Source organism: Oryzias melastigma, unplaced genomic scaffold (genome assembly GCF_002922805.2).
Source record: "Oryzias melastigma strain HK-1 unplaced genomic scaffold, ASM292280v2 sc00251, whole genome shotgun sequence".
Lineage (NCBI taxonomy): Eukaryota > Metazoa > Chordata > Actinopteri > Beloniformes > Adrianichthyidae > Oryzias > Oryzias melastigma.
In genome coordinates, this window is record NW_023416891.1 from 217136 (window position 1) to 231563 (window position 14428).

Below are 14428 nucleotides of genomic sequence, written 5' to 3' on the forward strand. Positions count from 1 at the left end.
GTTTCTCTGCTATGATTGACAGGCACACACTCACACAATCACCATTTCCTCATTGTCAAGCTAACACAATCACGCAATTGTTTGCAGAATGAAAGACGTGAATTGTGTTTTTTTTTTCTTCAAAGTGAAGAAGACATTCAAGTGAACAGTGTGTAAAATCAGCCTCTGGCAGCGGATCTGTTGACAATGGAACGCATCAAAGCAGATCTCAAAGAAACCACATCCTCTTTAGTCACTGTGGTGAACACGACTGTCAAGTTAAAGGCCCACTCCGATGAAAATAGTGTTTTTAACATGTTCTTGTGGCATTTTTCTGGAAATATATTAAGAAAATTAATCTCAGACTTGCTTTGCGCTCAAACAGAGGGGGGTAAAACACTTTTCTAAAAAAAGTTGGCTATGCCTGAATTCCCTCCACCAGGGGCGGAGTGAGACAACTTTTCAGCCCGGGAGTTTAATGGTCAATGGTTGATGTTACATAAGAAACTGCGCGTGCGGTCTGCGTCTACTTTAGAAAAACACAGACACAGCTCGGACCTTATCGCTCGCGGCCGCTCTGCCTCCTGCGTGTTCTCACCTGTGGAGCAGGTGGAGAGAGCGCACGAGGAGCCCCGCCCCTCCCCACTGCGGAGAAGCGGCGGAGAAAGTGACTCCGTGTTCGGAGTTCTGAACCCACGGCACTAGGTTTTTAGGCATTTGGACAAAAGGTGCACCCGCCCTGCCGCCTAAGACATAACAGATGATAGGAAAACATCAGTGACGCAGGCTTTCTTTTTCCACCATGAAGCCCTGAGCTGGAGGCTCCTTTGAATAACCACAGCCGCCCGTACCGCTCGTTCCCATAACCACTATCGCTTCCTAAACATTTTAACTCGCTAATCATCCGTCTGGCCAGCGGCCGCTTCTCTGTTCGGCCCATAGACTGTCTAAATAGAAGGTTATTCACTTCAATGGTCCGGCCCAGACATGTTGGTAAAGCTCACTCTGGTGGACTCAACCAACTATGAGAATTTAAAGGGGTGTTTATGTTAAGTTGTAGCTCCAAAACTGACGGTGTCATCTCTTAAACGGACGGACGAACATTTCTACAAAGATTTATTCATGTTCTACCGTGAATATTTTTTCCATGACGGCGACTGACCGGCCCTTGAATGAAGCGGCCCACCGGGAATCCTCCCGACTCTCCCGATTACCCACTCCGCCCTGGTCCTCCACGCTCCCCAACCCCTACAACACTTTATAGCTAGAATCCTGCATTTAACAGAATTTGGACACATACTCACTCCTTTTTTTAACACCAAATATCACAATTTTCTGAAGTAGAAATCTAAAAAATATGAACATTTTACGAAGATTTACATATGAACAATTGTTGTCATATTTTTCAAATTAAGATTTACTTAGATATTCCTCTTTTTTCTTTATCTGTGCTACTCAGCCAACTATTCGTGTACTGTTTTAATTTTACTGTTACTTTTAATCTGTTGTGTAATTTGTCATCACTCATCTCTGACACTCACCCCCTCTTGCTCTTTGTCCTCACAACTTCCCCATCGACCCTTCTGCCAACAGCAAGGAGCAGCAGAAGAACCACACTAAAGCCAACAAGTCCGTCTGGGAGCAAAGAACAAGTGAGATTCGGCGACAGAATCTGATGACGAGTCGTGAGGCGCTCTACAACGAGCTGGAGCAGGACGACTGGAAGGTGGAAGGGGAGGGAGAGGAGGTGAGAAGTCCCGCCCCCAAGAAAGATGCACATGTACACATATATATCCAGTCTACTCCTGATATATATGGATTTAAAAATGTGATGTGCGTGGAATGGTATCGTCGATTATCCTAACCAACAATAGCATCATTATCATTGTCCATCTTGTGCCTTAGTCACTACTGCAGTTACAGGTATGAATACAGGTGAAAAATTATCAAACCTGTTCGGGGCCACACTAAATATCAAGATCGTAGACCAAAAATGTTCATGCACACTTTTTCATAACCCCCTCAAATCCTGTGTACTGTTCAAGGGGCTGTTCACTTCAAGAAATTAGACAATCAGAGAGTAGTTTGTGTGGGCGTCCTACAGGTACTTACTGTACATATCCATAATGTGTACCTCACTTACGACTGGAGCAGAGGTCTTTACCAGTAAGAGAGTCATTTGGGCTTATTTGGTACTGATCAAAACCTAATAGGAGCTGCAAAACTTTTTTTTTTACCATTTTAGGAAAATTAGAAACTACTTTGCATTATCAAATTGTCTTTTTTTTATAATAAATAGGAATTATGATTATTTTATTTTTATAAATAGATAAATATTAAAATAAACTGAAACTTTCTCAAATTGTAAAGTTGTTTTTACTTTTGAAAGAAGCCCATATGAACATTCAAGTAAAACAAAAATGACTTTTTCTCTTGTTATACTTTAGGTTTACTTTGGTGAGCTGTCATCTTTTTTCCTACTTACTACTGCTGTTAACTGGAGCATAAGCATGAAACATGATTGGTTAATGAGCCAGTAGAAAAAGTATATGAAGAATACACAAAACTATATATTTTAGCCACTCTCCTCTGAATAGCTAATAACCATTGTTGTGTAGCATAGGATAAAACGTACTTTAAAGTCATAAAATAAACTCAGCAGTCAGAAAAGATCAGACTTTTTACCAAAGTTTTACCGTTACAGTTTCTAGGTTCACTTCAGCCATAAATTTCACCAAAATAAAATAAATCAATGCAAGGTTATCAACCCTTACTTTTATAAATTACTATTATTTTTTATTCTTTAACCAGAGAGCCACTATGGAGGGTAAAAGAGAGCCTTAGGTTGCAGACCCCTGGACTAGAGTGTGGCGTTAGGAAACTGTAGTGAAACTTACATTATCCTTTTCCAAAACTTCTTGATGCATTTCCCACACATAGGACAATCGTATGTTCCATTTTTCATGACGTCCCTTGAGTTAAGGGACACACCTGGGCTACTATATGTCCTACAACCATCCATGGACCCAGACAACCCAGCGATCCACCCCCGTACAGGTGTATGTGACTAAGGCTTTAAAACAAGACCTCATCCTCTGGGACATTTCTCTTCAACGTCACAGAGAATGAACCATGCTCAGACGACGAATGAACAAATACGGGAGCAGCCGACTCAACCAGTTCTCTGACCTGCTTTATAGCTTCTGCACATTCTAGGTCATGTCGTAGATCACGAATGTTATAACCTTTGGAGCTTGTTCTAAAGTTTTCCCGCCGCACTAGTATATATATGGGGCGGCTTGTAGCTGCATGCTTGGGAGACAGATGCATCATCAAAGTGGGGCGCGCTGAGGAATGTAGTCAGACATTGGAGCAAGGTAAAGAAAACATCTGAGTCGACTGGATATGGCTTGGCAAACTGCATGTACACTGCTGCTTTGGCATTTTGTGGCTCCAAAAAGGAATATTTTTAGTTTAAGTCAATCATGAGGAGCCAAAAATGATGAGCCTTTGCTGAGCTGTGTATACTCGTGGCTTGGGGAGGGGAGCTGGCAAAGGGGGCCTGAGCACTTGCTGTAAGCTGTAGGTTTGGTCCGCATGTACTTTCACTGCAGTGGGAAAGCTGCAATGTTTGCACAAAATGCTCATGAAGCTTTTAATGTGAATGACCATAAATATGGAACTTTAAATTTAGCCTGAATTATATCAAACCTGCACCACACTTGCTGTTAAAGTAAATATGAGCATTGTCATTTATGAGCTCGTCGGTTCTTTAAGGGAGCCATAACCTAATTATTCCATATATATTACTTTTGAAACACAAAAAACAAATCATTTATGACATATGATTTATTTCTGTGAACTCTTTGATACGCAGAAGTAAAACGACTCAATCTCTGAGGCTCCGCCTTTCTCTCCTTGAGAGTGCCGCCCATTTCATGACGTCATGCTGGAGCCGGCCTCGTTAGTTAAAATATTGATTTAAATATTGTGCAAACTGGGTGTTTATACCAAAATTTGGCACGGACAGAATGGTGATGGCTAATGGGTTCATTTTGCGTTGAAATTTGGTAAAAAAATGCAGACAACCCCAGATGAACATTTCAGGATTTATTGAAATAATGTTCTGATTTGCACAGGCTGTGAACGTTTCATTTCTCCTTTAAGCATCATCAATCTCCGTTTCAAAAATTATTTTGGCTTTATTACAGATCATTTTCCAAGAGACATGCGCACCTTTCCGTCTATGCTCAATAATCCACGTTCAAACCAATTCTTCCAGTTCGTCGCTCGTTTTTCCTTCAGGAAATAATCTGCTCCATTTCTCAAGCCGTCTTCCCAATTGTCCCCCATTTGCTTGTGCCATTCTCTGCTACGTTCAGGATCCATCCTAACATGTTGGGTAGATTCCTCACCAGAATGTTCTTTGGTATATGCCACCGCGCAAAGTTTGAACACTAAACGGAATGATTGTTTCTTGGCCATCACCACTCTGGCTCATGACAAAGACAGCTTGCGTCTGCATAATTGTAGACGAGGGGGGTGAGGGGCTCGCAAAGCTAGCTGACCACCACTAGCTTTGCAGAGAAGGTGTTTGTGTTAGCCTGGGGGTGGAGCAGACTCTTCCTGGAGGGGGCGGTTCACAACTTGTGATGTAAGCACGTGAGGACCTGCTCGTTTTTTGTGGGTATGGGAGGAAAACTTTTAAAACTGCCATCGCTTTTTCCTTCTTAGGTGTCCTATCCACGAAAAGCACGGGGTGACATGAAAACCCACCTGGACAGACCGCTGGTAGTGAACCCACAGGATAATCGAAACAACAACACCAACAAGACTCAACCCGGCGAGCTGCCTCTGGACTTGCAGTACCGGCACCAAGACATGGAGCACTGTCGCCGGGGCAACCGCCATCATCACTTCCACCACCATCGCCACCAGAAAGCGGCCATAGCAGACAGTGGAGAGATGTGCACGCTGATGGAGACCCGCATGGAGCATGGCTTCAGCTGCACGTCTCTGGGTAACGTGGAGGGGAGCGCGAGGGGGCCAGAGCGCTGCAGGAACAGGGAACGGAAGCAGGCGCGCAGCGCTTCCCCCCACCGCAGTGAAGGCGGAGAGGGGAGCGAGCCCAGGAGGTCCAAGCAGCACCACGGTCGAACCAAAGATGGGGAACCGTGCAGACGACACAGATCTCGAGGAACAGGGGGGGACGGGGGGAAAGGAGAGGAAGAAGGCAAAAAGACGAGGCGGCATCGACATGGCAACCATGACAGAAGTAGAGGCCACCGAAGCAGAAAGTAAGTTGATAGTTTTGCTGACCTTTTCTTAAGTTAAGCTAATCTTTTCAGTGAGACGCCTCCGTTTTGCTTGAAGTTAGTTTGATGAAGGCTTGAGACGACTTTCATTTTATAGATTTACTGCATGTGAGAAAATGTTCCCTTTGAAGCTGGATTCACACCGAATGCAATTAACAAATTTACACATCTGGTGCATTTGATTCGCATTTAGCCCACTGTGTTCACACTCCACAAACAGGGAAGGGCTTCTTTTCCTTGTGCTACTGTTTACCAGTGCATGTCTGTCACCTGCAGTTGGAAGAGGCTTGGTGCAAAATTCTGAAATGGTAAAAATCTCATGAATCTTGCTTCAGACCTTTTCTTTCACAGCTCTGTTCTGATATGTGAAAGAAAGTGTCATGGAATACATTTTCAGGAATTTTCTGTGAATAAGAAGAAACCCCATTCATCCTTATGGGTTAAAGTCCGACCTAGTTTAGCTGGCGATGTGTGTTCTGAAGCCATGCTTCTTGTATTTAGATTCCAAAAACGGTCATAGAAACTTGCATAGCTACATGTGAATGTGAGAGAGTTAAAAGCAGATGCCTAAGCCCGCGCTTACACCGCTAGCGTCACCGCTCAGTTGCGTGCGCCGCAGTCTTTTCGTAACATTAAAAGTGCGAGTGGAACTTCCACTGCAGGCGTTCACATCCTGCGTCTGCAGACTGACCTCTGCGTCGCTGCGAATCCTTTTCGTTTGGTTCAAATTTTGACGAACTTCGCAGCTGATCGTCATCACTTTCTGTGAAGTTAGGGGTTTCCACGACTTAAACCGGAAACCACGCGAGCGAATTTAAAGTGCATCCAGTATATTTTCAAAATAAATCTTTCCGCTGAACTCGCCGGTTTCAGCGTGTCGTAAACATTACATAGTTTAGGTGTTACTCAAAGTGTGTTGCAGCACAGCGTTGTCACTCATAACCATGGACGACGAGAAGCTGATCACAGAGATCCAGCACTACTCTGTCTGGGCTGAGCTTTCACAGGCTGTGGCTGGAGCAGCAGCCAGTGTAAGCCATCGGCTGTAGCTAGTCCACTCCCGCGACGCAACGGAGCCTTGACGCTGGCGGTGTAAGCCCGGGGTAACACACGCATTTACAGGCTTTTCTTCAGGGCCCTTGAATGCATGTTGCAGAGGGCGGTGTGAAGCCTCAGTGGCGTCCAGTTTCTATGTTAAGTTAATGTGCAGGAGTACATTAACTTAGGAGTGCACTGTAGCTCAATAACTTTGGTCACCTCAACCAATCAGGGACTCAGCTTTGTACCGTTAAGTGTTGATGACATGATCAGCGGCTGGAGTCCAAAACTAACATGGACAAGAATCTGATCGCTCTCCTTCTGAAGTTTACGACATTTTTCTTATTTGCATCAAGACAACAATAATAAGTTCCTCTAAAGTTACAGAGAGACAGAAGTACCGCTGAAAGCGGCCATTACTCAGATGCAGCTCATGGAGTTGATGATAAACCTCACCGTACTGGGAGAGTCTCTGAATGATATCATGAACCCAGACTTGAAGATGTGTTTACTGACACTTTGGTAGAACTCTTAGCATCATCCCTATGTTCCATGCATTGTAAATGAAAGATACAGTCACTGCTTCCATGTAGTGATGAGACTAAAAACTTGACGGTAGCTCCTCCTTAACGCGTCTGGAGCGTCAAATTCATGAACACATTTTTAGACAAACGTAAAGCTGCAAATTTTGATTTTGAAAAGGAGAGGTAAAGGAACATTTGACACGAGAATCGCATTTGGCGTGAACACAACAAAAGAACTACTTTCATTTTTCGCTCCTTCTTGACCGTGTCCCTCCTAACTCGTCTTCCATCAGGGAGCACCACAGTGCCGGGCCCAGCCTGTCCACCACACGACCCATCCAGCAGTACAACGAGGACCTTGACAACTTCCGCAACAACAGCAAGCTGGCGAGTGCCCACGGGCACCTTTATGCCCTCCCACCTGACCACCCTCACCACGTCAACAACCTGCTCAACTGCAGCGACGCTGACACCCAAACGCTGCTGCACAGCATGGACAGCCTTATCCTAACCAGCATGGCCAAGTGCGACTACACAACCATCGACATGCCCCCTGTCTATCCCTACCCCTCCACCAATGCCATCTTGCAGGGTAAGCTTCATGAGAGTGGACTAATGACTATAAGTTTTAGAGATTGACGTTTAAGCACAATTACTACTTTTTTTATTATATTATTTGATAAGGAAAAATGTATGAGAGTGAACTTCCTTCCAAGAACGACCAGTTCACATTTTCACACTAACACAAGGGAGCAACCCAGTCCAACCAAAGTACAAATCAACTACCAGTCCTACAGTAGGTCCACTTCCTGTGAGCCAGATCAAAACAATCAACAAGAATCTAATAGGAAAACCTTTCAAAAGAAACTACATTGGCCAAATCCAAATTCATTCCATACCACTTTGACTCCTCCCTATAGCTCCAATCGTAGACTGGGTATCCCTCCGCCGAGAGGCTGATCTACGTTGTGTTTCTGATGCGTAGAAGAAACACTCTTCTTCACGTGGGCATTCTCTGTAGCACAGATGTGTACATTTAAATGGAAATTATGTCTCTTTCAAGTTATAAAACCGATTTATTTATTTATTTATTTATTTCAAAACATGGCAGCTAATGTATGTGAACGACAACCATTCATGATGTCATCAAGTGGTCGATTTTAAGACAGTAATTTTTTCAATTCTTTTTGCTTGGAGGGCTAAAGGTAGGGGTAGGTAGAAGCTGTGGTAGGGAATATTTGGCCTTTCTCCTTGGATGAATTTTTATGTTATTAAAAAGAAACATAAAAAAGGAACAGTCTACAGAAGAACAACTCAAAATTTACAAAAACTAAAACAAGAAAGCAATTCATGACTACAGTTTCCAAAAAAAAAAGACTATTTTAAAAATGTACTAAGGTTTTTTTTATTCATTTTAAGCTAAACCTGATTTGAATTTTAGGCATTTTTAGCTTTATTTTATGTTTGGGCTATCTTGTCATATTTTCTTTTTGTTGGTTTTACTCTACTGCCTTAACGCCTGCTTTGATTTACCAATCAGAACTTCTGGTTTTGGGTTGTTTTTGGTCAAATTTGCCATTTTTTTACCTTTCTGATTTTAGCATTTCAGGATTTGTTATGTTCTAGCGTTTTTTCTATCTTTACTCATGTTTACGTTTGTTCAATAACTGTTTTAGGGTTTTGTGTCTGTCATCACAAACATATCTTTGATTTTATTAGCAAATTAGAAATGACATTCAGATGGAATAAGACTTTTGCTAAAACGTCCAAATCTACCCAGCATCTTAATCTTTTAACTTCTGAAACTCAGAATATTCTGAAAAATATGAAAAGAAGGGTTTTTTTATAGTTACAGGTTTTCTGCACTTTTCCAACCCATTTTTTTACTTCTCTTTATTTTCTTTTTGGCCCAAAACATGAGTAAAATAAAAATCCAGTTTGGGGGCTTAAAAACTGTGAGAATAACTGTTTGTAGGAAACACAAAACACTTGTGAGTTTGTTGTAAATATATAAAAATTCTGGGCAAAGTTTGTTGGGACTCTGTCTTATGCTAGTTCATCTTCGTTGCAAGCTTTTTTTTTTTAATTTAAGTGTAACCATAGATTGAGATGCTAGTCTAAATAATATCCAAATGATAACTTTTTGTTAACTTTTTGTGTTCAGGGGCCTCGTAGATTTCCTCGTATCAGCTTCACTCCCGCTCAACGGAGTCACGGAACTCCTTTACCCGTGCCAGACAAAACTGTGCCACAACTTTACCCAGACATTCATTTTCCACCAAAAATCAGACGATGAGACGCTTTCCACTGGTAACATCTTCAAACCTGACACGCCGCTCCTCGGCACCTGTGTCCGTCACATAACGCAGAACCAGAGCGAGCTGCGAGCTATCCAATCAAAGTTCGTGAAAATGATGACGTTTCCGTCGGCCTTCTAGCTGGCCTTGGTATCGCCTACTCCAAATCTGATTGGTTGAAGCAACAGTTTGGTCGACATTTATTTTATGGTACAGGGCCCGCAGAACTGATTGTGAAGGCCTCCGGGCAGATTTCTTTGACCCTAGCAACAAATGGTGCTGCAATGTGATTGGTTAATGCTTAAATAGGAAAATACACGTCTGGAAGCAGCGCAACCAGGGAGACAGCAATGAAAGGACGAAGACAGAGCATTTGGAATTATAGAATACGTATTCACAGAAATAAATAATAATTAATATCAGTCTGTGATTCAGATATTTTTAGGCCAGCAGAGAAGGCCTTGCAGGCCCTGACGGCCCGCCACTGCGTTAATGACTTAGGGTGTCTTTTTCTTCCAGTGAACAAGAACGCTAACACTGACCAGAAAAAGAGTGAGGAGAAAAAGGAGGAGGAGGATGAAGGTGGAGATGAAGACGGCCCCAAACCCATGCCTCCCTTCAGTTCCTGCTTCATACTGTCCACCACAAACCCGTGAGTACACGCACTCAAAATAACAGGTTTATATTTACACTTGCATATCAAAGTTTTTTTCCTCAGGTAGCAAATGTTTAGTGTGTTTGTGTACTGTTTTTGTGTCAACATGTGCATACATGTGTGTGTTTGCACCAGGTTTCGGAGGTGCTGTCACTACATCCTGACTCTGAAGTATTTTGAGTTCAGCATCCTGTCTGTCATCGCTATGAGCAGCATCGCCCTCGCTGCAGAAGACCCTGTCAACCCTAACTCACCACAAAACGATGTGAGGCATAACACTTTCTGTGTTTGTGTCGTTCTTAGTGTTCTCAGTGTGTGCATTCATGTCACTATACAGTGTACTCACAGAGTTTTCAGTTTGAATATAAAACCGGGAAAAGTTTGGTAACACAGAAGATTCAGTTCATTTTGAGTGGAGGGGGCCTGATTTACTAAAAGCTGGTTTACTTTAAATTAACATTAGCAACAAGTAATTACATTGTTTGAAAACTTCACATTATAAATTTACCAAAGTTACACCGTACACCAGCAGGTTAAACATTGAAGTGCATGAAAACGAAAATTCCGACGGTACCTGAAGTACACACAAACAACTGCGAAGAGCGTGCCTAGTTCCCACAGCAAACAGGAAGTAAGTGATCGCAGTAATTCTAGCCCTCAGACAAAGTCACTTCTTACCGGCTGGATCTCCTACAGATGGATGATAAATGCTGACAGGTAGACTTGTTTACACACACGCGCTACAGAGCCTGTATCTCACCGGGGATTCTCCCGAACGAAGCGTGCATCGCTATTAAATGTCCGGTGCAGCGCGCCCAGCTGCTCAATAGTTCCGGCACGCGAGTCAGACGCTCAGCGCTACACCCTCTTCAAATGAAAATATAATATCGATACTTGGTGAGAACCCATCGAGAATCGATCACAGGACTAAATATCGCGATATATCGCAATATCGATATTTTGGCACACCCCTAAGTAACACGCACTCTTGGACATACCGTAACTCTTCTACCATTCAGAACTCATTGGGTAACTAATGCTGCAGTCTAAGGAGTTGTATGAATTCAATTGCACATGAAATTATTGCAGGGAGATGCAATATTGCATCATTTTTTTTTTGGGGCTCTTAGTAAATCAGGCCCCCAGTCTTTTATATAGGAGACATACTGTACGTAATCCTTTTAAATGTTCCTGTTAAAAATACCATCTAAAATTTAACAAGTTTTTTCGTAAGACATGTCTGAGTTTCTTTTAAAAATCAACTGTTTTTAGTCAAACACTGAGGGAAAAAAATGAAAACTAAGGGTTTTTGGAAACAGTTCTGCTAACTCATGTGTTGCTGAGTTGTCTACTTATCATCTTTCAGCAGCAAATTTTGTCCTTTGCTTACTTAGTTCTGTCGTCAGGTCAGTGATCACAAAAAAGGAGATGAATTAAAGTTAGAAAGCAGAAAAAAGCTTGTCGTCATGATGATGTACACATTCTTTAAATTTAACCGTAGGTTTAAGTGGCGTAATCTCTCTTTAATGTTTAATCTCCCCTGACCTGTTTGATTTGCCTTATCCCTCTGTTCCTCCTTCTCCTGTTCTTGTCTTTAAAGTCGATTGATCAAAGCTCATGGTGTTGTGTTGCTCTGCAGGTGCTGCGTTATTTTGACTACGTTTTTACAGGCGTCTTCACATTTGAAATGTTGATCAAGGTAACAAAGTATCACTGCATGGGTGTACATTTGTGGAGTGTTGATTTTCTTGTCTTTGCTTTGGTTTGTTTTTCCTTTCTTGTGCACCTGTGCGTGTCTGTAAATAGTGGTGCAGGAGCGTGGGCAGCCTGTGTGTGTGTGTGAGTGTGGTTTATTTTGGCGTTCACATGCCATTGTTGTACCGAACACATTCCGTTTCTTCCAGATGGTGGTTCTAGGCTTGTTTCTCCATGAAGGATCCTACTTCCGCGACTTGTGGAACATTCTGGACTTTATTGTGGTTAGTGGTGCTCTGGTGGCCTTCGCCTTCACGTAAGTGCGCCCCACCCTGAGCCCTTCCCCCTACCCTTACACCTTCCAGCTCATCACCTTCACACACAAACACATTCCAGTTTCCACGGAAAGACCTCCGCTGCTCAGCTTTGTGGACCCGATCCACCAAGAAACCCTGAGCTCTGCCAAAAGTCTTGTCTCAGCTCGCTATAGGTTTCTTCCTCTTTTCTCTTCATCGCAATTCCTCCTTTCTGTGTGCGTAAATTGTCATTTCCCTGTCACTGCGTTGTGTTTTATATGTTTGATTCCCATTCATGCCAAACCCTCATTCCTCCGTGTTTTAATTGGCTACCGTATTTTTACGACCATGAATTGCTCCGGAGTATAAGTCGCAGAAAAATGTAAAATAAATAAAAAATGAAAAATAAAATTGGAACTGGAGTATAAGTCACACTTTTATGTGAAAAGTGGAACCCTTTTGAACAAATTCACCAAGCCTGGCATGATGCTGTGTAAAACTGGGTATTGAAAATAATTTCCAGAATCGGTTCGATTTGATTCACCTTTTTTTTTTTCCTCAATTCTTTAAATTCACTCAATACAATTCGATTGTATCAAATTTTGAGCTTACACGGATTGCACATTTAGACAAATTTTTTTAGAAATACATTAATAATCTACTTTATGCTTTGAATATATCTATATTAATCTGAGAGAGTTCACATACTGTAAAATGTAACGTGTGAAATAATGAGATTGTTAATATCATACAGTGTTACATAGATTCTCTAAAGCAGAAGTTCTAACAAAAATGTTCAGATCATTAACATTATAAACATTGTTCTGCCTCTCCTGGAGGACGTTTCAGTTTGGCCACTAGGTGGAGCTCACGCTATAGAATTACACTTTTTTCACAGAAGAATGAGCAAAATATCGTACTTTAGACCACAAAGTTACTTTACATTTTTTTCCTTAAAATAGTTTGGAAAATACATGCCTGTGAGTATATAAAGCTGTTCAGCAATGTATGTATACGTAAGCATTAGCCGTCCTATGGGAAATTCCATTTAGCTAGTGGACTAGCTTAATGTGATAGATCAATCTCTATTTTTATGGATCGATTATTGATATATTAAACTTAGATTTATTCAGATTGATTAATCGATTTTATCATTCCAGCTGTGTTCACACCAAACGCGATTTATATGTCAAATTCATGTCCACTACCTCTTTAGATGCACATAAAATTTGATGCTCAATGCTTGCCAAATAAAGGGCAAACGGTTTTCAGTGAGAAACTAATGAATGAGCCAATATTTATTTTAGAAAAAATTAACTTTATTTACGTGTCGGACACCTCATCAAACTATGCAAAAAACTTGACTTATACTCTGAAAAATACGGTATGAGTTTCTGTTATTCATATTGTCAAAACTCACATTTCCATCAGTTTCTTTCTAGCCAAAATCACCTTTGACATTTAATCTGCAGGTCTTTCTCTACCTTTCAAAACCCCCTTCCTCTCCATAACCCTCCATCAGTTTAATGTTCCTCACCAGAGTCTCTCTGTTTTGAACCTACACTCTAAAAATAAAAAGTGCTTCCTAATACTATACCTTCTTCTCGCTGTCACACCAAATTGATAAAAGTTCTATAAGAATCAGTTAATTCTATTCTTTCTTCAGCTCCAAAGGCCACCACACGGCAGTGGCGTATAACAACAATTGCTCCATAAATGGATTGGGAGGTTAAATTGCTAAATGGCTCCCAAGTGTGACTGTGACTGCGACTCACCCCCCCCAAAAACCCAAATGGGATGGGTAAAATGTTCACACTTTTATTTATAACCAATGACACTTATATTTTTGAAAATCAGACTCATTAATTTAACCAAATTTTGCTCATAAACGGCTTAAAAAGCTGTGTGTCGACCATGTTGATAATTTAACCACACTGCATCTTATGCACCTCTTATCACATTTCAAATATGTTGTTATATCTTGCATGTTCCTCTAGAAACAAGACAAATTTCAGACTCTCAGGTTTCAGCAACTTTTAGTGCTTTGTATTTTTGGTATGATAGGGCGCACCGTACCATAAGAGGCATCGTCGATGAATTGTCTATTTTTGAACAAACGTATGTCAAACTATAAGGTACATTATGTGAGACAAAAGAGTCAGAGATAAATGTCTTTCATTCAGGTTTTATTATCTACTTTCAGTTACTGTTGAACTTTAGCCACATTGGAAGCGTTAGTTACCACACTAGGACGTTGACAATACCTGTAAATACAAACCTTGTTTGCACCATGTAAAAAACAGACCAATATGTCGCTAAAACAAATGTTACTAAGACTTCAATCACTCCAGCCCTTCTTAGTAACTGGAAAAAAACAGAGTATTATCGCTTAAACAAATGTTACTGAGACTACGCTAACTCACAACCTTTTTAGTAACATAAAAAAAACAGAAAGATATGCTAAAACAAATGTTAGAGACTACGCTAACTGCCCTGCGACAGACTGACGACCTGTCCAGGTAAACCCCGCCTTCGCCCATTAGTAGCCGGGTTAGGCTCCAGCACCCCCGCGACCCCGAAAGGGAAGAGGTGGACAAGAAAATAAATGAATGAATTAATATGCTAACTC

The 14428-nt window shown here is 41.6% G+C and overlaps 1 protein-coding gene across 20 annotated transcripts in view; it reads left to right on the forward strand.

Annotated features, from left to right (window-relative positions):
• Positions 1 to 14428, forward strand: part of cacna1ab (calcium channel, voltage-dependent, P/Q type, alpha 1A subunit, b) — a 162560-nt gene that overhangs the window by 86433 nt on the left and 61699 nt on the right. For all 20 annotated transcript variants that reach the window (XM_036210818.1, XM_036210814.1, XM_036210822.1 and 17 more), the window contains exons 19-25: positions 1573 to 1726; positions 4714 to 5276; positions 7150 to 7448; positions 9673 to 9805; positions 9944 to 10073; positions 11448 to 11507; positions 11713 to 11819. In XM_036210818.1, coding sequence (XP_036066711.1) covers positions 1573 to 1726; positions 4714 to 5276; positions 7150 to 7448; positions 9673 to 9805; positions 9944 to 10073; positions 11448 to 11507; positions 11713 to 11819 — 1446 coding nt within the window. The remainder of the gene's footprint in view (positions 1 to 1572; positions 1727 to 4713; positions 5277 to 7149; positions 7449 to 9672; positions 9806 to 9943; positions 10074 to 11447; positions 11508 to 11712; positions 11820 to 14428) is intronic.